The sequence below is a fragment of the Brienomyrus brachyistius genome, chromosome 2 (genome assembly GCF_023856365.1).
Source record: "Brienomyrus brachyistius isolate T26 chromosome 2, BBRACH_0.4, whole genome shotgun sequence".
NCBI classification, from domain to species: domain Eukaryota; kingdom Metazoa; phylum Chordata; class Actinopteri; order Osteoglossiformes; family Mormyridae; genus Brienomyrus; species Brienomyrus brachyistius.
Window position 1 is genome coordinate 48,969,343 of NC_064534.1, and position 22,720 is coordinate 48,992,062.

At 48.5% G+C, this 22,720-nt stretch overlaps 2 protein-coding genes and 1 long non-coding RNA gene across 9 annotated transcripts in view; 1 reads left to right on the plus strand and 2 right to left on the minus strand.

Moving 5' to 3' along the window:
* osbp2b (oxysterol binding protein 2b) overlaps nt 1-1,528 on the minus strand; it is a 50,408-nt gene extending 48,880 nt beyond the window's left edge. For both annotated transcript variants that reach the window (XM_048980678.1, XM_048980668.1), the window contains exon 1: nt 1,264-1,528. In XM_048980678.1, coding sequence (XP_048836635.1) covers nt 1,264-1,526 — 263 coding nt within the window. In that variant the 5' untranslated portion in view covers nt 1,527-1,528. The remainder of the gene's footprint in view (nt 1-1,263) is intronic.
* Nucleotides 1,359-15,197, plus strand: LOC125711693 (uncharacterized). 6 transcript variants are annotated; one of them, XR_007383093.1, is made up of 6 exons: nt 1,359-1,470; nt 13,240-13,419; nt 13,556-13,693; nt 13,945-14,173; nt 14,371-14,450; nt 15,042-15,197. It is a non-coding gene; the product is annotated as an uncharacterized LOC125711693 (long non-coding RNA). The 6 variants fall into 6 exon arrangements; XR_007383088.1 differs by having other exon boundaries at nt 14,371-15,197; XR_007383089.1 differs by lacking the exon at nt 14,371-14,450.
* rasl10a (RAS-like, family 10, member A) lies at nt 3,954-22,132 on the minus strand. The gene is made up of 3 exons (XM_048980888.1): nt 21,863-22,132; nt 11,735-11,859; nt 3,954-6,168 (listed from the first exon to the last, which is right to left on the minus strand). The coding sequence occupies exons 1-3, from the start codon at nt 22,076-22,078 to the stop codon at nt 5,898-5,900; spliced, it is 612 nt and encodes a 203-aa protein (XP_048836845.1). The 5' UTR covers nt 22,079-22,132; the 3' UTR covers nt 3,954-5,897.
* Nucleotides 22,133-22,720: the final 588 nt, after the last annotated feature.

Consider the following 22,720-nt stretch of genomic DNA (forward strand, 5'->3'; position numbering starts at 1 on the left):
GGCTCAACACATTATTTATGATTGCTTTACCCTCACTGACCTGTTTGGAGAATTAATGTAACTTGTAGGATTATAAAACTAAGCCTGGGAGAGCCACACACTTCACTGGAACGCAGCTGCAAACTCAGTGTTAACACCCATCGGGTTAAAGGCAGAGCCTTGGTTACTGGTTTACAGGGCAACAGTGAGTTTCTGGCGCAATGCTATGGCCCAGAGGATTAGCCCTACATTCAGTAAAGAGCCAATTAATTAGGTGAAAAGTCTGGCCGGGGAAAGGAGAGGGTGACTGTCACAGTAGCTACCTGCCCCCTTCATGAAAGAAGTGGAAATATGAGAACATGATAAAGAGGCACCTGAACAACAGGTGTTATCGCCTGGACAGGTGACACCTGTTTGCCCCTCCATACACTTACGTATTATTAGTTCTTACATTATGTATAACAAATAAACGGAGTTCAATTCAATAATGCCCTAAATAGGCATTTAACCGTTTAACGGTTACTAACTTCAGTTAACCGTCCCACATTTAAGTTGTCAAATAACCTTTACTAAACTAACTAGCGAACTCAGAGTATTTAACATGGAATACTAAACGATAAATAACGCGTCCATTTAAAAGAATACCTTCGGTGTTTGACAGCTAGCTGGATGTCGCTGACGTTGCTTTCCACACTGCAGACCACTTTTGCCTTCCTAGCTAAATGAACATATCAAATGAAAAATGCTTTCTGTTTATCCCCGTTTTAAAATGGGGTGTGGGGGAAATGACATCTGAGTAACGGGGTCGACTGACGGCTGTGTAACCAAGCGGATGGTGGAGAGGAAACCTTAGCTGGCTAACCGCGTCCTCGGGGCAGCCTGACCGCTAAGCACGGCCGTTTCGCCGGCTAGCCTGACGGCTAAAGGTGTGACAGGCCTCGGGTTCGGTAGCCAGGGACGGGATGGGACGGGCCGGCGACGACAGATAGCCCAGGCGGAGCTGCAGGTGCAGCTGACACACGGGCTAAGCGGCTAGGCTAATCTAAGCTAAGGCTAACCCCCCCAACTTTCAGCACCCGTCTCCGCACGCACCGGTGCTTCACGAGACGGGACGCCGCGAGGCTAGTATCGCGCGGAGCCGAAACGGTTAAACGTTCTAGCCGAACTAATCTGCGGTTTCAACAGCCCCGCCGGCTTAACAGGCTCCCCGTCTTTAACCTCAGAAGCGACAATTGCATGATTTCATATCAAGCGTATGACAGCTCACCCAGCCGGCTGATTTACCTGTAGTATGATAGAAGGCCATTACTGAGGACGAACCATCTCCGCTGGTAACCTTTTAAGTAGTTAGTCCATTTAAAGAGCCAGCCTTTATAAGTGTCCGATCCCGGAGCCGGCACGCCAGCAGTCGAGGACGCCGAGCCCTTCCCCTGGTCACTCATTCTCCTGTCCACTGCAGGCTGGGGGTTGCAAGACAAACAGGGAACAGCGGTGAGAATCAACACTATACCGCCGGAGCCGCCACAGGGAGCGGCCGCTTTCCCCATGCACTTACCGCCGATGAGCTGGAAGGGGGGTAGCTTGTCGGGGGAGGGTCCGGACTGGAGAGAAAGGGAGAGAGGCAGGGAAAGGGGTTGATTTTGAAGGGGGGGCACAACGCGCCCCCCTCACATGACGCTGGAAACTAGGAGGAAGGATAAAAACTGACCGTGGAGGCAATCATATGACGAGGGGAGCGTGTGGGGGGACTTGGGGATCTCGGCGTCAGTACCGAGGCCGTGTGATCCCGGTTGGCTATCGTGCAGGAACACGTGTGTGTGTGCGTGCATGTGTTTGCTCCTCTGCTGTGTCCTGGCGATGTGTCGCCGGTATGCGCAGCATCACCGTAAACTGCCAGCATTCGCCGTTTCTGCGTTGCAAAGATACAGTGCACAAGCTGCAACTGAAATAAACTAGAGGAGAGCCAATCGCTTACCATTTTCACTGTGCTGCAGATGTAGGGTAATGGAGAATACAATATCATAATCGAATATTACTGAATAGTGTATTTTATGCTATAATTTTACTACTCATTAGCCAATGAGATTGGGATCCTCCGTCAGAGACCACAGGAAATTACATGGAAAACGTATTGCGCAGTTACTAATTAGCTCTTCAGAACTGGTTTATTTGCCAGATGTAAAAACGGAATCATGTCAGAGCACCTGTCTTGATCAGCTGCCACACAAAAATATACTCCTACGCCAGCAAACATGTAATCTGAAATTGTCCGCCTATACCAACTACATCGATTACCTCGCAAAGGGATTTCTTATGCTACAGGTACTTTTCAATTCAAGAGTAGCAGGAACATCTACGAGCGTGGGACAGAAATACGAAAAATAAAGAAAATATAACCGAATTGTTTGAGGAATATAAATCTTCTGCGTAAATATATGAAACGTATCATTTTAAACAAGGGCGCAGGTTTGATTAAAACTTTGATAGGGACTAAGTCATCTCCGAACCCCCGCCTGTTATACGCACAGGGTACTCCCAAAACAGGGACGTGTCCCCACCTTCCATACCAAAATTTACGCCCGTGACTTCGAGCCTCGCTAGCATGTCCATTTCCAGTTCATTTAATTAGTGTGGTAAGATAGGCCTATGCCGGTTCGTGATATATTTAAAGAAAGAAAATATTGATCGATACAGCTCAGGATTTGATCTCTGTTTAAATAATACTCCCGAAATAGCCAGAGTGATAGACAACATTCTTTTCAATCATGCTTTGGTAAATATTCACGGATTGCACAGGTATAAAAATATATCTGGCAGCTCCAATCTGTCATCAGACACCACGATATTATTTGGATATATAGTAAAACTTATTTATGTACTTTTTCTATTGCTAGTCACAAGTCTGCACCTATGAAATTGTTTAACGCAGCCAGCTCGCCTGGAGATTATTTGTATTCTCACGATTTACTGTTATCTTACTCTGAGTAATCTTATCTCAAGGCATATTGAGATTTAGACAGCACTTTCTTCCGCTTCATGACAATAAATCTGCTTAGTGTGACTCACTGATATCCCATTTTAAAAGCATATTTAAGCAATTTGTTCCTCCGGTGTTAGTTTTTATTGGGAAATCGTTCAAACCGGTTAAACGTGGGGGATAAAAAAACATTTAGAAACAATGCGTTCACCACAGAGTAAGGAAGAGGGAAGACAACATCAACGTTATTTCCAGACGTAATATTAATACTTTATTTTAAACGGCGTGTGTAAGTATATAATGGTGATGTGTATTTCGTGATTATTAACTGTTGTTTATATCGGATCCGATCTGAGCGGAGCACATTCTAAGGATCTAGTTAGGAATCCTCATATTTTAAATCTGCATGGCGTCGTGTTTAACCGTGGCCTCTGCCCGAATGAAAAATGATATTGTGCTGCATGACAACCGTTTCTTTGACTTTAAATTCTCCCCGTCTTGTGCTCCGTACCCCGAGGCTTCATGAACGCGAAATGACACAGTGTGAAATGAAGTCTTCTGGAAGCCAATTTGACATGGAGATGCTGGAAACGAAGTCTCGCTACTGAAGGATTTTCCTGAGACAGATGTTTTTTTTTTTTTTTTTTTAATCTTTTCGTTGTAGATGGAGAGTTTCTCCCCTGCTGGGTGATGAATATCAGCCCGATGGCAAACACTACAGGCTGTTTTCAAATTAACTCATCACTAATCTATATTAATGCCTTCCATATATTCCATAGGGCGGCATGGTGGTGCAGTGGTTAGCACTGTTGCCTCACACCTCTGGGACCCATGTCATCGTGGGGTCCCCTCTGGGAACTCCAGGTAGGTGTGAGTGTGCCCTGCGATGGGCTGAGCTGGCCCTTCATCCTGGGTTGTTCCCTGCCTCGTGCCCATTGCCTCCGGGATAGGCTCCGGACCCCCCGCGTTTGGAAGATGGATGGATATATTCCATATAGACATACTCGCAAAACGTATGCGGATTGAATGTATGGATTTTAACAAGATTTAAAACAATACACATTTTAAAGATATTTTAGTCTCACATTTTATTAATTTTCTTCAGTGCCAAAACATCACATAGACAGCTACGAAACCTAAACGCAAACCTAAACACAGGTCAAAAATAAAAATATTCACGTATTTAGAAAATAGTAGCCCTTTAAACCGTGACATGACACAAACACTATCCTCAGTCCAAGAAGATGAAAATCATTACCAATATTAAACGCTTCGAAGCCCTGGGGCCACGATCATAACCTTCTGCCCACGGCGGTTTCGCCGACATTGGATGATTGTTTTATAGCCATCTATTGCCATCTAGTGGCTGATAGTAGTACTACTACCGCATCACAGTTCTGTTTGTTTGAGTGAATTTAATGCCTATTTCTGTGAGTTGCCATCACAAATTTAATTCGGTAGACATACCGACACACCAAAATCCTACTAATACACAACAAAACAATTCACGAGTACTAATACATTAAGACCCCTGTATTTAATGTTTCATCTTAGAGGTAGGTGGCCTGAAACTCTTTTAAAAAGGGAGGCTTTATTGTTAACGTTAAAAGCATTAGAAGGTGATTATGCTGTTCTGAGACTGGTGGAATACAAATTAACTGCGACTGAGATTTTGCAGCTAATATTAGTAGTGCTGGCATATTTCGTGCGCAAAACTATTTTTGCATATTCTGTGAGGAGCTGCGCACGTTCACATTGGTATTTGTGTAATGTGGTTTAAGTGTGGTTTCACGCACTGTACGACGAACGCTAGTGTTATAATATACGTGTGGGACATTACCGTGAACGTAATGAGGTTAAATGTAATTGGGCGGAGGATAGACCGATCAAGAGGATATTGGGGTGAATGTGTTAGTTTAAGGTATTTGTTGATCGCCGTGAAGTGACCCCGCCCTATCCCATTTTTTAACCTGCTTCAAACTGGCTAGTGAACAGTTAGACGGGTTTGCATTACTCACCAGCAGACGTATTTGGAATAGGAAATACACCGGCTGCCGGATAAGCAGATCTACATCTGGGAAATGTGGACCAGTTCTACTATCCACAATCCCACCTGAAACCAGCACATTATGTCTACTGGTAGTGGAATCTCATATTGGTTGCCTGAGAGCATCTCTGCCATTCTGGTTCTGTGAGCTGCCATTGTGGCTCCGCCAGACCCTGAACATAAATGAACATCCCTTTAACTGCTTGTCTTTTATTTATTTTTGACACAGTGCCCATTTATATCGCTTTCCAGTTTGTCAGAATGGCTTTAAGTGCCATGCTGCACTCATCTGTTTGTCTGACTAGTTTCACTGTAAGAGGAAGACTTCCGGAAAATTCTGCAATCAAATATCAAATACCATTGCAAGTTATCAAGCTGCAGCATCAGGTCAGGAAAAGAATAACCATACCTGAATTTTCATGTCAATTCCAATTAGATCGTTAAACACAATCCAACCAAAAATATCCAGTGAGAAGGTTGAATGAAATGAACAGTCCCCTGGAAAAGCATGCACTGCTTAAGAAACATTTTATTTCCATTTTCCTGCTTATGACCCTACTGTACGCCGCAGTGTCCCAGCAGCTGTTGCCAGGCTACTAGGTGAAGCGATGACCAGTGGGGTCATCAAGCCAGGTGAGGCGAGGGGATGAAGGCACAGCACGCCTGCCTTGCCTGCTACGTGTAGCTCACTGGCCGACACAACTCGAGGAGCAACAATAAGCCCTCGTAGAAGTGATGCGGACAGGGTGGAGCCGTTAGTGCAACAGTGTGTCTGGAAGTCTGCTTGAGCGTAGCGAGATGGCACTCCGGCAAGGTGGAGTGGGGGACTGGTGCAATGAGGAGGCCTCTGGGTGTTATCCAGCTCTTCTGATTTGCGATGCCCATTGCTGGAGGTCACATGACAGAGCAGCGGTTGCGCTGCAGTGCCCCCTGCAGGCGGATGGAGGTGTGGTTCTGGCGCTGGCCACGAGCCACAGCGATGCCAAGCAGCTCCTTGAAGAGCAGTACGACGTGCCAGTTGAACTTGGCTGAGCACTCCACATAGCCGCATTTCCACGTCTTCTTCACCAGCACGGAGACAGCCCGCCGCGGTGTGAAGCGATGTCGCTGCAGGTCGCGCTTGCTGCCCACCACCAGGATGGGCACTTCGCTACCACTGGCCTCCCTGCAGGGGGCATGAGAGAGTCAAACTGAGAACGTGTGTGACAGAGAATTAGTCAATGTGTGTCGTTTTTGAAAACGCGTGAAGGTCCCAACTTTCTGTGGAACTTTCTGATCCTCGAAGCGGACAGTCTTTAGGACCTGCACAACTAAGGGTCCAACCTACTCACCTTACACATATATATTTTTACTACACCATAACGTTATATTGTACTACATATTGAGACCAGTAGATTGCATACATGCCATAAACATTATAACATTTGGATCATACTTAATCTTCATTCGTTACATGATCTGCAAGCAGAGCTCAGCTATGCCTTCAGAACAATGCTGTGCAAAGGTACCCACGATCCTATGAGACATGTGGAGGTATCATGCAGCTATTTTTTTACCCCAGTGCGGTAACCAGGATGAACCGGGAACAATGGGACCCTCGCTAAGGACTCCACCCCCCACGCACTGCACTACCATATACTACCTATTCTATTTGTACACTCAGTGACAAAAAAGGTTAAGCACCCAGACAGAGTGGTGGTCATGGAATGAATCTGCACCTGGTGAAAGGTCATGTGACTGTATCGCAAAAATTATAATATCAGATTAAACGGACAACAGAGTTGGCAGTAAGGGCACACTGCTGGTCACATGTCAGTAGTGTGACACCCCCCCCAGGCTTGGATACATGCGGCGATACGGTGTGGAAGGGAGTCGTACAGCCATTGTATCCTCTCCGGCTACAAGTTGGAATTGAGTTGACATCCGAGCTGATTCCACACTTCAAAGATCGGGAGAAGTGGCTGGCCACAAGAGGACCTCATCATGAAGCAGGCAGTCCATAGACGCAGGTGTCGTGTGTGGATGGGCGCTGTCTTGTTGAAAGACTGTACCAGGGTGCTGTCTGAGGAGGGGTAAGACATAAGCCGTATGGCTCCCCATGCCATGATGTCATACCCTATAGCTCCCCACACCATGATGTCATACCCTATGGCTCCCCACACCATGATGTCATACCCTATAGCTCCCCACACCATGATGTCATACCCTATAGCTCCCCACACCATGATGTCATACCCTATGGCTACCCACACCATGATGCCAAGAGTAACACCGGTGTGTCTCTCCGCGACAATGGCAGGTTTGGTCCTCTCCCCTCGGCGCCGCCATACATGCACATGACGGTCATTCGTGGTAATGCATTGCTGAACATGGTACGATGCCACTCTTCATCATCCATGCCTCCCGGTTACAGCAGCCTACGTATGGGATGGTGAAGCCGTAATCTGTCGTCGAGACACGGTGCGGGATGACATGGGGTCCAATAGCTGTGTCCGGATGGCAAGCGCAAGCTGCATGTGTACCAAATGACATCCATATCCGACTTCTAAGTCTGGGTGCTTAACTTTTTTTTGCACATATTTTTATGTGCAAATGTGCACATATACTATTTTGTTAAATGTCACTGTCACGATCGGGGTGTAGCAGACGGGCGATCGTGCGGGTAAGGAGCAGGCAGGCAAGCGGGATACGGGGAAAACGGGGTTTTATTCAAGATATCCGGGGCAGGGAACACTGGACGGCAACAGACATCAGGAAACATCAATGACGGACGAAGGACTCAGGTAAGACACGGACTGAAATAGACAGGACTGAGCAAATGAACTGGATACAGCTGGGTACAATCGGGAGAAAACACGTGGGTAATCAGGGGGCGTGGCACACAGGAGGAACGGACGAGCCGGGCATGACAGAACCCCCCCCCAAAGGCGCGCTTCTCCGGGCGCGCCAAGGAAGGGGGCGACGGACGGGACACGGGAACCGGGACCTGGAGCAAAAAAACAGAACCATCAACGAGAGACGGGAAACAGGACCGAGGCACAGAACAGGGCAAGCGACAGGACATGAGACAGGAGCTGACAAAGGGCCGGGAAGGCAGAGAGACAGATCAGGAAGGGAGACACAGCGGGAACAGGAGGAACAAAAGGACCAGGAGTGAACGAAGGGAACAGAGGAGGACGAGGAGCAGAGACGGGAGGAACAAAGCGAGGGGGAGCAGAGACAGGCGGGACCAAGAAAGGGGAAGCAAATGAAGGAGGGACCAGGGCAGGAGAGAAGGGAGAGAAGGCGGGGGAACAAAGGGGAGCCCGTGGGAGCCCCAGCGGGCGACGGGCGGCAGCCGGAGGGGCCGCAGACGGCCGGGAGGCCGGAGCCGGAGGGGACCGAGAAGGGGCCGAGGAGACAGGGCGAGGGACCCGCGGAGGGGCCAGGGAGGGAGCAGGAGGGGCCCACGGCGAAGGCCCGGAGGAGGGGGGAGCCGCAGCAGGCGGCGACGTCCGGTGGAGGGCCGGAGGTAGGGGCCCCGCAGGCAACCGAGGAGCCGCCGTCGGGGAGCCCGCCGGCGACCGACCAGGCACCGGAGGGGGGGAGCGAGGCAGGGCGACGAGGCACCGGAGAGGGACCCGCAGGCGACAGCCGACCCGGAGGGCCAGGAACCGCAGGTGCCAACTGAGCCCCAGCGCAGGCGAGGCAGGGCGAGCCAGGGGGCAGGGCGGGCGGGACCCTAGCCCTGCGTCTGTGTCCCCTTCCCCTGCGGGACACAGACAGGCCGAACTTAGGTCGGAGTCGACGTCGCCGGGGCGAGGGACAAGGGGTCACAAGTTCTGTCCCCGAGGGGTCCCATTCCAGCTCCTCCACCTCCAGAGAGGGAGGAGCTGCGGTGGAGTCTTCGGGGACCTCCTCGGGAACCGGGGCCAAGGGACTTGGAGCGGGAGTAGGAACGGGGCCAGGAAGTAAAGTCACTCGGGGCGCCTCTGGAGCTGCTGCAGGCGGAGGGGGCGCCTCTGGAGCTGCTGCAGGCGGAGGGGGCGCCTCTGGAGCTGCTGCAGGCGGAAGGGGCGCCTCTGGAGCTGCTGCAGGCGGAGGGGGCGCCTCTGGAGCTGCTGCAGGCGGAGGGGGCGCCTCTGGAGCTGCTGCAGGCGGAGGGGGCGCCTCTGGAGCTGCTGCAGGCGGAGGGGGCGCCTCTGGAGCTGCTGCAGGCGGAGGGGGCGCCGGGACAGGAACAGGAGCGCGGTCAGGAACAGGAGCGCGGTCAGGAACAGGAGCTGGCTGCAGTGGGGGCGCCTGCCCGGGAGCTGCAGGTGGCTGCAGTGGGGGCGCCTGCCCGGGAGCTGCAGGTGGCTGCAGTGGGGGCGCCTGCCCGGGAGCTGCAGGTGGCTGCAGTGGGGGCGCCTGCCCGGGAGCTGCAGGTGGCTGCAGTGGGGGCGCCTGCCCGGGAGCTGCAGGTGGCTGCACAGGAGCGGGGTCCGCCGGCAATGGCGGCTGCACGGGAGCGGGGTCCGCCGGCAATGGCGGCTGCACGGGAGCGGGGTCCGCCGGCAATGGCGGCTGCACGGGAGCGGGGTCCGCCGGCAATGGCGGGTAGCGAAGGCGGCTGCGCAGGCAGCGGCGGTAGCGAAGGCGGCTGCGCAGGCAGCGGCGGCCGCACGGGAGCGGGGTCCGCCGGCAGCAACAGAGGGAGGTCCTCCGTACTGGCGATCGCCGGTCTCCTTCTCCCTCGCTGGCGCCTGGCGGGTGGCGGGAGGCGGCGCGATGTCCGTGAAAACGGACGGCGGAAGAAAGGCTTCCGGCTCCGGGTAAGGGTAGAGGAAGGGCTCCTCGTCCTCGTCCTCACTGGAGAGCCAGTACTTCCACACGGGATCGGGGTCGCGTGTGGTCAGCCCCCGGGCTGGAGGTAGGGCGGGGGTACCTCCCTCTCGTCCTCCGTCGGGAGCCAAAGCCTGGAGAGCGAGCAGGCGCCGAGACGGATCGTCCCCTGCGGGACTCTCCGTCTCCTCCGCTTCTTTTTGTGGTCCGTCATTCTGTCACGATCGGGGTGTAGCAGACGGGTGATCGTGCGGGTAAGGAGCAGGCAGGCAAGCGGGATACGGGGAAAACGGGGTTTTATTCAAGATATCCGGGGCAGGGAACACTGGACGGCAACAGACATCAGGAAACATCAATGACGGACGAAGGACTCAGGTAAGACACGGACTGAAATAGACAGGACTGAGCAAATGAACTGGATACAGCTGGGTACAATCGGGAGAAAACACGTGGGTAATCAGGGGGCGTGGCACACAGGAGGAACGGACGAGCCGGGCATGACAGTCACATTTTATGTTTTTTTTTTTGCAGTGCTTGGGGAGTTGCTATCGCTATCTTGTTGTCCTGTTGTATACAACAATGATAAAGGATTGAATGCTGAATCTTGATAGAGTGCATATCACTCAATTAGTGAAATTAAGAAACCAGATGGAAAACAAAAACCATTTTTGATGGTGATATTGTTCACACACACAGCTCTGGAAAAGCCTGAATACACACACATACAAAAGTAAAACAAGCCTAAATTAGCACACATATTCAGGCACCAATTCATGTACTGTATATAGAAATAGGACAGTCACACACACTCATCGTCACAGACACCCCCCGTGTTGTGTTCTGTCAGGGGTGATCAAAGCACCGTGGGAGGAACTAGCTGCCACGCCATGAGTGAAGCCCCCGCAGCAGGCACAGGGACTTGGGAAGACATGGTCCATCAGGGTGGGGCGATGCCAGACCGGTTCAAACAGGCTGGCTATTTGTAGAGGAACTTGCTCAGGAGCCACTAGCTCCTTCCGTCTGGCAGGCCTGCTCCCAGAGCCCACACAGAAGCCAGCAGCATTTGATTTCAATAATCTACCAGCCCCCCAACGCCCCCCTAATGGTCCATTTCTACTTCTCTAGATAATGAATGCCTTGTGGTAGACTATAAAAAACAAGCTTAACTGCAGCCCACTCTAAACAATTCTCGCTGGCAAAAGTCTCTGAAGTTACAGTCTTCATTTTGCTTAACTATTGACAGGCTGGCTGCACATACAGAGGCTGCTGGCCACACAGAGACAGATTTCCTTTTAAGCAGGCAGCCGGCCAGTGTCCCCCATACAAAGGTAGCGGGTTCCCTTCAATCCATGATTGACTTACAAATGCTATAAAATCCCATGACCACACCTGGTTTCAAATGCTACATTGTAACCACAGATGTTACGTCTCCCACCCCCCTGTGTCATGCTGGCAGGCCGAGCTGACTGGCAGGACCCATCTCTTGGCATCTCCACTCAGACAGAAGTGTTGAGGCTTGTTCACTGTGTTGGGCCTGACGGCGGTGGGGGAAGTGGACAGCGGGCATGGTTCTGAGCATAGTGGTGAGCAGAGGTTGCTGGATTAACAATCTGAGCTGAACTGGAAACCCTAGTGACTAAAACTCACACTGCAGCTCTGGTGTAACCTGTGTCATCCTCCCACAGTGTCAGAGTCGCTTGCTGAATTAATTAGCACTGTTCTGTGAAGGGAGGGCCACAACGCACCTACCGGCCACTAAAAACCCTCTCAGCTGTTCCTCCAATCAGCACTTTGCTTTGTTGCACCATGTGACTGGTGAAAGAAAGCAGATTGGCAGGGTTGCTGTTCTCAGCTTATTGATCTTGATGATGTGGCAGACATTTTAATCTGACGGAATTAAAACAACACCCCGATTCACACATTAGTACCTGTGCTCCATGATCTGCTGCCGGATCATCTTGACATACTCAAAGCTCTCCACACAGCAGATGTCGTAAACCAGGATGTAGGCATTGGCGTTGCGCACACCTCGGCAGCGCAGGTCCATCCACTCCTGCAGGGGGCGCCACAACAGTGTCACATAATCAGCATCTTTTGATATACGAATAAACAGAGGAAGAGTAAAATATGGTTTGAGATACATGAGACTGCCAGATTTATTGTTAGTTAACCTAGATGATTATTAATATAAATTAAAGACAATAAATAAAATTACGAAATACCAGTAAATGCCAAGGATTCTACACTGAACAAGGGCACCAAAAAACCCTTTAAACAAATTGTGCTGAGAGGGTTGTGGGGTGGAGCTGGTTGCCAGGATGCTGCTAAGGTATCTCAAAGTTCACTCTTAGAGATGAAGATTGCTTCTCCCGTTTAATATTCCTACAGTGACGCCTCGGGGCAGAGGGAGACAGAGGAAGACAGTGCTGTCACTCAAAGTCACATCCAGAGCAGAGCCATGAAAGTAAACATCTTGCCCTGCCAGATGCCATTTTTTTTGTTTTGGGGGGGGGGGGGGGGGGGGTTACAGGAGCTGCTTCTGTGTATGTGTATGGGGACCTCAGAATGGGGTGTAATAGGGTCAAAGCCCCTCCAACCTCCAGCATCACATGGCATGCCCTGGGGATCCAGGGTCGATTCCCGCTGCCCTAGCAGACCCAGTAAACACAGGAGCGGCTTGTTGTCTGGCAGCTTGGAGAAAACTCCACCCTCCTGTTGTTGCTGGTCTCACTGTCAGCGGTGCATCTAGGGGGCCATGAGTGGAAATGAACAAATGGTGACCCCTTTTAAAACACGTCATGGCACTCGATGAGACCAGCGGCCCGTAGAGCGGCTCAGAGTTGCGGGAGGTGGAGGGGACTCTGCAGCACCAGGACTGGGAAGTCGCAGCTTGAATGCCAGCCCAACAGTACATAAAGGTACCATACGAGTCTCTATAGAGGAGCGTCTTCTTAAATCATAATTCAAAAAGTCAAGGGGAACAAAGATATCCTAAGATCTCTAAAGATATCCTAAGATCTCTAAAGATATCCTAAGCGTTTCCCAGTTTGGTCCTTGAGGACCCACAAACAGTCCATGTTTTTGCTGCCCCTCAGTTCTCAATAAGGACTTTCTGGTAGGGAGCATAAACATGGACTGGCTGTGGGTCCCTGAGGACTGGATTGGGAAACACTGCCATAAGAGGTGTGAATCCCTAACTACAGCAAGGAACGTACAGCAGAAAGGATGACACAGTCACCAAAAACCTTTGGGTTAGCACATACTTCATAAGGATGTCATTAGAATAGCAGACAGTTTCAAACAGCTGTAATGATCCTTTCTTGGCCTGCAGCTATAGTCAGAGAATGCCTTCCACTCCATCATTAACGTGCAGTTTAATGATGATGGCCGAGGCACATTTCAGTCCACAATGGACGTTTGTTTCCATTTTCAGGTGTTGGTGCCGAATGCTGGCTATTTCACAAATGCACGGCGGTGTGCAGGCCTGCTGAAAGTGGAGGTAATTAGAGCGATCGAGCGGCAGAGCAAACACAGAGCCACTGCAATCATTAGCAGAGATGAAGAGATGATGAGAGAGAGAGAAGGAGGGAGAGAGAGAGACACACACACAGAGGTAGGAGAATGAGGGGAGAAAGCTGACACTGATTGAGTAAATATCACTGTGCTATCACTGCCTGATTCAGCTCTGTCTTCACACGGTGGCCATGTGACCTGCAAGCCATCATTAGGTCTTTTCATCTTTCTGCCAGCCCCCCCAGCCTGCTCCGGCCCCCCGCTCACCTGCCCCTGTCTCCCTGCATGGCATCTGTTCAAGCTGCAGGAACCCAGTGCAGCGAATCATGTGGCAGATGTCAGACATAATATGGAAGGGTCACATGGCCTAGGAGGTGGGTAAAATAACGTCCCCCCTTTAGCGCTGAGTAAAGGCAATGCCCCCCATCCACGGGAAACTGCTAAGCCAGATGGACAGGATACTACTACTGTACATGTAAAAATTTAATTCCTGTGATAAGGATTCTTTATTTACCTCTCCGGACACACTGCTAACCTCAAGGGCGGAAGGTCAGGTACCAAAGAGGGTTTCTTTTTGACCTTTGAACCTCCCCCTGTGTCTTGCCCTTCTTTGACATCCCCCCAGCATGGCACCCAGGTGAAGAAAAGCAAAAAACGTGGCAAAAACTTGAGCAACAGAACTGCTGACACACGCTGCTTTCTCCCAGCGCTAAAAATAGAGCGATGCACTGCCATCACATACCCCGCTGTCAACCTGGCGAATGCGGTCAGGCCTAAGCCAGGAGGGACTCCCCGTGAGTGCTGGGCACCATCTGCCTCCAGACCACCCCATGGATCAGTCCCCTCTCAGAAAGGTAACAGCCAAACAACTTCACTGATGCATTCCTTCATAGTTCCACACTTCCCCCCTATTTATACAACAGGACGTTTTACTGAAGCTAAATAAATTAATTACATTTTTCAAGGGTGTAATACCTTCTCCCCCCAGAGACTCAGACTGCCAGCCTTTTGGGTTATTAGCCTGCATCCTTAATTGCTTTGCTGCCCTCAGCCCTGTCATGTGACCGCATGCTGGTCAGGTGACACGCGCAAGAGGACTGGAAGTAAGGATCTGCAGAGTCCACCCTGAAGGTGCGCTGCTGAGATTAATACCGACAAAGCAGTCCTGTCCATCTCAATGAACATCCTTCCTCCAGTTTCACCCTTTCACCTCGACACAATCTCGAGTGGAAAAAAACCTGGATATTACACACTGTTTTCACATATACCAGAACTCACGTGATACTTATGTTGTCTTCCTGTTGAGTGTTGTGTTATGACATGTCATGTTAAGCACTCCTTGGTACCTGGATTGGGAGGATGGTACACGAAAATAAAGCTAACAGTTGAATTGTTTAATATTTTACTAGCATGTATATAGAAACAGGGATTGATAGTGGAGCAGAGACTTGGTGGGTGGAGTCTGCATGCTCTCCCCATGTCACACGGGTTTCCTCCTGTAGTCCAAAGACAACAAACTGGAGTTTGTATGAGTGTGTGGCCCTGTGATGGACAAGGTATACCCCAGCCTTGTGCCATATGCTGCCTGGGATGGGCTCCAGGCCCCCCATGACCCTCAACTGGATAAGCAGTTGGAAAATGGATGGTTGAGATTTTATCAGTATATTGGTTTAGTGCAGCTCTGCAAAACCCAGAGAATTAAAAATTTTTTGTCTTTCGTAGATCTCAAACCTAAACAGCGTGTCTTTCCCAGATGACTATGAATTTCCTCGGCAGACGAAACCTTCAGATACAGACTTCGAACTTGAATTGCCTACGAGGTGTGCGTTTGTTCACACAGACTATAAATAAACATACAGTGTATAACCACGGTAATAAGTGTGCAGAGCACATTTTGGGGGATCGGGGACAAAACTCTTGGAATATAATTTGGTGAACTTGTGCATTTGAAAGGCACACACACACACACACACACACAGGTGTGTAATTATATCTTTGTGGAGACTCTCCATTCACTTCTATGGGGAAATCTCTAATCCCAACATGATGAGCTTAACCCCTACCAAGCCCTAACCTTAACTATAAGTAAATATGAGACTTTTGGCATTTTTACTTTTTTGAATGCATTCATAGATCTTTGTGGGGACCCAAAAAATGGTCCCCGCAATGTCAAAAAAATGAGGTTTTCATTACATTGTAGGGGACATTTGGTCCTCACAAACCAATATAAACCTAATCCACACACACACACACAATCAGACACACACACAGGTACACACATTCACAGGCACACAGACACACACTGACACATATATACAAACACACACAGACACACACAGGCAGACTGGCACACACATGCACAGGATTAAAGTAACACAGAGGTGAGGCACGATGCCATGATTAATCCTCCCTAATTACCCGTTAATCTTGCTGAATCCAGCAGTCATGTTATTCTGGACTTATTTACAGACATTATTTGCATTTGTTTAAGCGCCATCATACAACCTCACTTATTCTCACCCTGTGAATGAGACACACCGGCAATCTGTGGCCCAGCGGCCTGTCCGCACTGGAGTGAGAAGCGAGGATGGAAAAAGGGCAAAGACGGCAGCACCGTGGGCAAGTTAACTCTGGCTGAGGGGAAGCTCTCCTCACCTGACAACAACAGACCAAATTAGTGTAGAGTGGTGATTTTTGGCAAAAAATGCATCCCATGTATCTACTGCGAAAGAGAAGTGAGTATTTAATAAGCCAATTAAACAAAGAAGGGGGGGGTAATTAAATAGCCAGAATGAAAGAGACGCACCAGGAAGAGAGCCAGCACAGCAGGTCAGCAGCCCCCCTACCTGTAATAAACAGCTCAGGGTCCATAATGGCTGCAGCTCATTTGCTTCATGTTATTTTACGTGAGTTGGTCGTGTAACAAACGGCTGCGTACGGTGACAGTCCTGAAAGCTGTCTCTCTCAGCACAGAGGAGATAAGGAGCATACACTGATTACAGTGTGCTGCCACACCCACCTCAGGGATGAGAACCTGAGTACAGCTATGTGACAGGGGATACCTCAGCACCACACTAGTCTGAATGGACCAGTGTGAGGTTTTACCCAGTGGCTGGAGAGCCAATCCTACCACCAACCCTTGGAGGACCTCCTTATAGGGCTGGATGTACATTGACGTCATACCCAGGACAAAGCGATTGCAGGTTAAGGGTCTTGCTCAAGGGCCCAACTGAGTAGAATCACCCTGGGTAATTACAGGATTTGAACCAGCAACCTCCCAGTAGCTGGCACAGATTCTTAGCCTCAGAGCCACCACTCCACCCCCAACACACAGAGCTTTCTAGAAATGGGTAATGGATCCCAGATGCTCCCAACAGCTGTTGGGAGATGTTACCAGTTGGTGTCACAAAGCACATAATATGGGGATCAGTGGGTTAGGACACAACTGCCTGTCATCAGAAGGCTGCCAGTTTAAAACTACCAAAATGGTTGGTAGATTGATTTTCTCCAAGCACTGTCAGATCTTGCATTTTCGGGATAAAACACCTGGTAAATAAATAAAATATGAAGTATATAAAGCAAAACTTAAGATAAAATATGCTATAGTTGACACAAGCTGGCCACTTGGCTATATGGTTGTAGAAAACTGAGGTGTATGTTTCTTCACTTAGTGCAGCAGGAATGCATCGCTGAGGTCGCCCCATCCAAGCCCTGGCTGCTAACCTGTGGCTCACTGCCAGGCTTTTGGCAATGGAGGGGTGGGGGGGTGCAGGGTAGTGATGGCCCCGAGAGGCTGAGGAGAATACGAGATGGGGGAATGAAGTAACGGCGCGATATGGGTGATGATGGCGATGTTGCCGGCAATTGTGCTGATGAGGAAGATGATGAGAGAGTCGCGCAGCAAGAAGAGACAGTGGCATGTGACTGGGTGCCATCTGTTACGGTGTGGAGAGAATAAATCATGACAGATGCTTCTGGGATATAATCAGTAACACAAATACAGTAAAAAAAAGACCGTGAAAAAGAGTAACACCCTGAGTAATACACAAAGTAAAGTACTGAGTAACACGGAGCATAACACTACGAAGAAACGCATGAAGACACTGAGTGACACTATGTGACATGCTGAGTAATAAAGTCAAAGTCAATATGCAAGTAACACACAGAACAAAACACTAAGTGACACACTGAGGAACACACTGAGAAATAGAGGCAGACATCGCCAGAAGGAGAGGAATGCCGGCATGTCACAGGCATCTTCTTGCTGAGCGAACGCTTCCCAAAGCGCGACACTTGCACCAGGCACTGCTCAAACCCTCTAGGAATTTGATTATTGACTAATGTTTGCACCATGACTTAACAGTTTTAAGGTGCTGTGGGCGAACATAATGATGAATCACAATATATACTGTACTTCCGTCAGTGTCACCGTGGTGTACCATGGTAGTTCTGCAAGTCATTACCACATGCCTGATATTTCATAACTGCTTTTATGTGTTACAGTAAGGCCTGCATAATATAGAATAGCATGCGACAGAGATGCATGATTTATTGATATTGGCCAATATTTATGAAAAATCAAGATACTGGCGTCAGTCCAATGTGTCCATCTTTGCTGATATAAAAAAATGATCAGCAATCAAATGTAGCCACAGCAGAGCTAAAGACGAAACTACTAAAATAACAGAGATGACTGCATTGAATGATCAGCCATTTTCCGTATTGGAGGATGGGGGATTCCGTCGACTCATTTACCACTTAGGACCAGGCTATGACACTAATAATTCATTATTTAATCTGTACTTAATCTGCCTGCAAAACAATCTTTTGTTTTCCACAGAATTAAAAAAACACAATGTAACATCATTCTGATAATCTGCGCTGGCAAGCTCGACAAAAACTATCTTGCCGCTTCAGTGTTCCCTCTCTTCCTCAGTGGGCCAGTGTGTTACACCCCTGGGACCACCAACCTAACAACATCCACATTAATTAAGATCATTACATAAATAAAACATACACAAATACTCTGCTCCAGTGACACTGATAGAAGTGCAAGGAGGGACATTCATACTTTAGAAGAGTTTCAGTGCTCCCAAGGTGTCCCACATGGCTGAGCTGAGTAATTCTGGGCCCACTTCTGTGTTGCAAGTCATTGCTGTCACTAGGGGTACCTCTTGTGGCCAGGGACGGATTACGGACCGGGCCAGCGGGGCCGCTGCCCAGGGGCCCTTGGGGTGCAGGGGGCCCGTGGGGCCCCTAACCCAAAACAATTTGCAACGCTTATCAACAATGTATTTTCGTTTGTCTATTTTAGAGGGCCTACATTCTTTGATCCTCTGCCTACAAGGGCCCCTGACCCTATAGGGAGGGCGTTTGGCTGCCAAGGGCCCTTGAATTGTGGTGGTGGTAGTGGTGTGGGGGGGGGGGGTCCTCGCGAAAGTTTTGCCCAGGGGCCCACACAACCCATAATCCGTCCCTGCTTGCGGCAAAGAGCTCTCCCTACCAAAATAGCCCTTTTCAGGGGTCTACTATGCCACTCTGATATCCTGAAGATGCTTGAAGGGCACCTTCCCAGTCAACCCAGACCGGAAGCCTGGGGGACCCCTTCTCCATCACCATCTACCTTCATCCATCATCAGCACCTCCTGCTGCTTACACGCAATAATATCTACCCCAATGTCTTGCATTTTTTGTGCATAGAGCATTAATTGCAGGTTTAGGTTCACCCTTAAGATGTTTGGTTGGATTACAACCCAAAGCCAACGTTTTACATCCTTCTACTTCTGGCCCTTTATAAAATTCTTGCGTTTTATCATCTCCCAGGAGCCCACTAGAGTCGTTCACAATTATGGGGTACAATGTGTTTCCCCCAGAATGACAGCGTGTCCCACCATGACCTTGTGGATAATCATCCGGAGGGACTCTAACAGCAGCATGGCTGCATCACAACGGAAGAAACGCCGCAGTATGACAGTGGGTCAAAGTCACACTCCGGTCTGCTTGTCATATTCACCTGGGACTCAGTGACTCCACATCACAAAGACGGCAGTGTGGCACGTAACTATTTCTGAGGCAAAAAGCCAGCAGTCGGAGGATCCAGAGGGGTGGCTGGGACCTGCCTGTCATCCTCTATTGAAAAGTGCTACTAAAGGTTTGCCGCAAATACTATTGACAGCTTAAAGGGGAAACAAATTCACTGACTACAGGACTAAACGTGCCACATCTGTCACATATCTGGCTTGAACTTAGCTGAATTTCACCTTGTGCACCTACAAATGAATGCAAGTGTGCAACAGAAGTGACTGTCACATGCACAAAACACACAATTTGCTACTACTGTTACTAATAATGATCATCATAATAAAATTCCGTTAATATACCACTTTTCTAATATGCAGGCATTGTGTGCCTGAGATAAGGCGGTGCACCCTGGAGGGTAAGAGTCTTCGCACTATATGACCTGGCATCCATGGAGAAAAGCCTAAACTTGTGAACCATGGGCAGGTCAGACCCAGATAACCTATGTGGGCAGTCTGGAGTGTAAAGGTGACACAGGTCTTTCAGAAGAAAGAATTATGGGGGCAGACAAAATCAGTTTGCATTGAATGCAGGATCAGACTGCAAGAGGGTTTTGAGTGATACATGCAAAGTGTTTATGATGTGCGTGGATCCGAGCTGTACAGTTTCAAGTTTAGCGCAGTCTAGCGAAATATTTGGAAGGCAGTCTAATCAACTGGACATTGCAGGAATCTAGATAGGTGGTGACGAAGGTATGATTTAAGGTTTCGGAATCCATCATCTTAACATGGATTAATAGTGCAATAATAATACAGTATAGATATCCATCTGTCATACTCCGGAAAATAGCATACATATGCACAACAGACCTGAGTTGCAAACTAATTGTAAGTGATGCTGACACATACACATATCATTAGAGTAACAGAGTAACTCTCAGTATGAGTAAGTTGAGAGTCTGCTCCGATTTGAAGGCGAATGCAAACTGCAGGCTCCAGTGAGGCTGTTAACGAATACACAACACAGTAAAATTCAGAGAAACTCCTGTGTCAATGATCAGTTCACATGTCAGAGTGCTCAGCTGAAGAGCCGGGGGTGGGGGGGGGGAGGTAGTTGTCCCACTGAGTCACAACAAACACACACACAAGTCTTTGCTAAATGTTAACTGTTGATATCAGTTATGTGACTGCAGGACGAAACAGAGACTGTCCCCTTGAGTCAGCTTAAACAACCTTTACTTAGCCAGGGGATGCTTCTAGAGATTTTGGGCCCCATGAAAGCATATCATTTGGGGCCCCAACCCAGACCAATCCAATTATGTTCAAATTCTTTTAAGGCCCTTGGAATAGCCCTAACTCTCATGGCAGTACTGGAGCTCTTGATAGCCGCGGAACCATCTCCTCTAACTAAGCACTAAGCAACCTGCTCGGTCTCCCCTGCTACCCACCCCCTGCAAAGCAGGCACACACACAGAAATGAGAGAGATATTTAGTATTCGCAGACTGGAAGACACAAAACAGGCACAAGTCAGGTCTCCATGGCAACTGCTCCGAAGTGGGCTGGATCTCCTTGAAGACCCCCTTCCTGAATTTACACCAAAACTCAATGGGGACTTGTTACTTTGAAAATAAAACCAAAGCACTATGTAACTTAAGCCTAAGAGGCAAATCTCTGCCACACATATGCGATGTGTAAAACACTGACTCAAAATACAGATACACCTCGGTTACTTAACACTAACATGATACACTTAATCACATTATTCACTTGTAAAGAAAACGATCCTTTTAGCAGTAAACGCCCATAAAGGAACACGCAGGTCATTGATTTTTTTGAATGTGTCTTGCATGAGCTGGTTGTCCGAGTATATATAGTTAACTCACACATGTATCTAAGGTCAGTTCAGTTTGTTATTCTACAAACACTTGCTTTGAAACAGTCCACCCATTGTTTTGAATAAGCTCTTTTGCCCCCTTACAGAATCGATTTAAATAGCACAACGCAAACTAAAGTTGTTAAACCATCCATTAATTTTTAAGCTTTATTCTTGTCAGCTGGGAAGCGCTAAACCAACTTCTAAATTATTTCCTTTTTAATATTAAGAACCATTCCTCCTTTTCCTTCGTATTTTTGTTTTCAAAATAATAACAGCCTCCTGGTTGGAAGTTATTTATTTCTACTTGTAATGCATACAGTCACTTCCATATAATATCCAAACCACGCATCATATGTTTTAAACCCGCAGTGCTTTAAAATATTTTCCAATGTTTTTATCAGTACATTACAGCAGTAAGAATAACAGAAGACACATTTCTGCATTGTTTCAACACATAAAACTAATTAAAATAAGTGTATCTCACAACAAAAAAGGACATTCAGACATAGCATTTTCATTAGTTTCAATAAACCGCTGGTGTGCGGGGGGACGGAGATGTTAGATGTAGTTTTTACAAAAGGAGTAAAGGAAATCTAAAAGATATAAAATTGGTTAACTGTTCCTATGCCATGGCTCCATAAAACCCTACCTGGCTGGTGCTGGAGGGGAAAGAGGAAATTGGCGGGACATCCAAAATCTTCAGGTCGTACATGTTTCCGTTCAGAATGACCGATGGCCGGTAGACGTACCTGGCCTGGGTAGGCGTGTAAACCTCGGAAAAGTCATTATAAATAAACTGGCGGATGATGGAAGTTTTCCCAACTCCGGGGGCACCGATCACTGCGATGCTCAGCGTCTCGACCATTCCGCGAAAACAAGCACCATGGACAGAGGAAAGAACGCGCGAGGCAACTGCCCATAAAACTGCCTATTTCTACTCCTTAAAATAAATCCCTGTATCTTTACCGTGAAGCAAGGGAAGCACTTTTCTCACGCGCAAACCAAAACGGCCGATAGTCAATACCCAACACAAGACACTGAAATGTCAATTGAGCCTACACTTAATTTTGCATAATGCAAAATGACGGAAGATACTCTTGTCATCGCCTATAGATTTTCTACTTGCGAAATGCAGTTGCGAAGCTTCGTGAGAATAAATATATTTTCCAAAAAAAAGAAAGAGACGTCACCTTCGGCCTTTGATTCCTCTAAATAAAACGCAATCATACAAACGGGATAAAGCCAGAACTGTTTTCGCAATGTCTCCGCATTCCGTAGGGGAGACGGAAAGGTTGCGGTGCGGCACTTTAGTGCAAGAGATCGCCCCCGTGTCCGCTGGGTTTTCATTAAGTGTTTCCCGTGGGGTTCACTAGGAGATCCTCAGAGGAGGGATTCGCGTTAATTTGACTGATGCCATTTTTTGTTGTGTGAAGCTATAGCGACTGTTTTTACGCGATCGCCCCTTCGCGCACTTTGCACATTCCCTGCCGACTTGCCAAGGACGTCT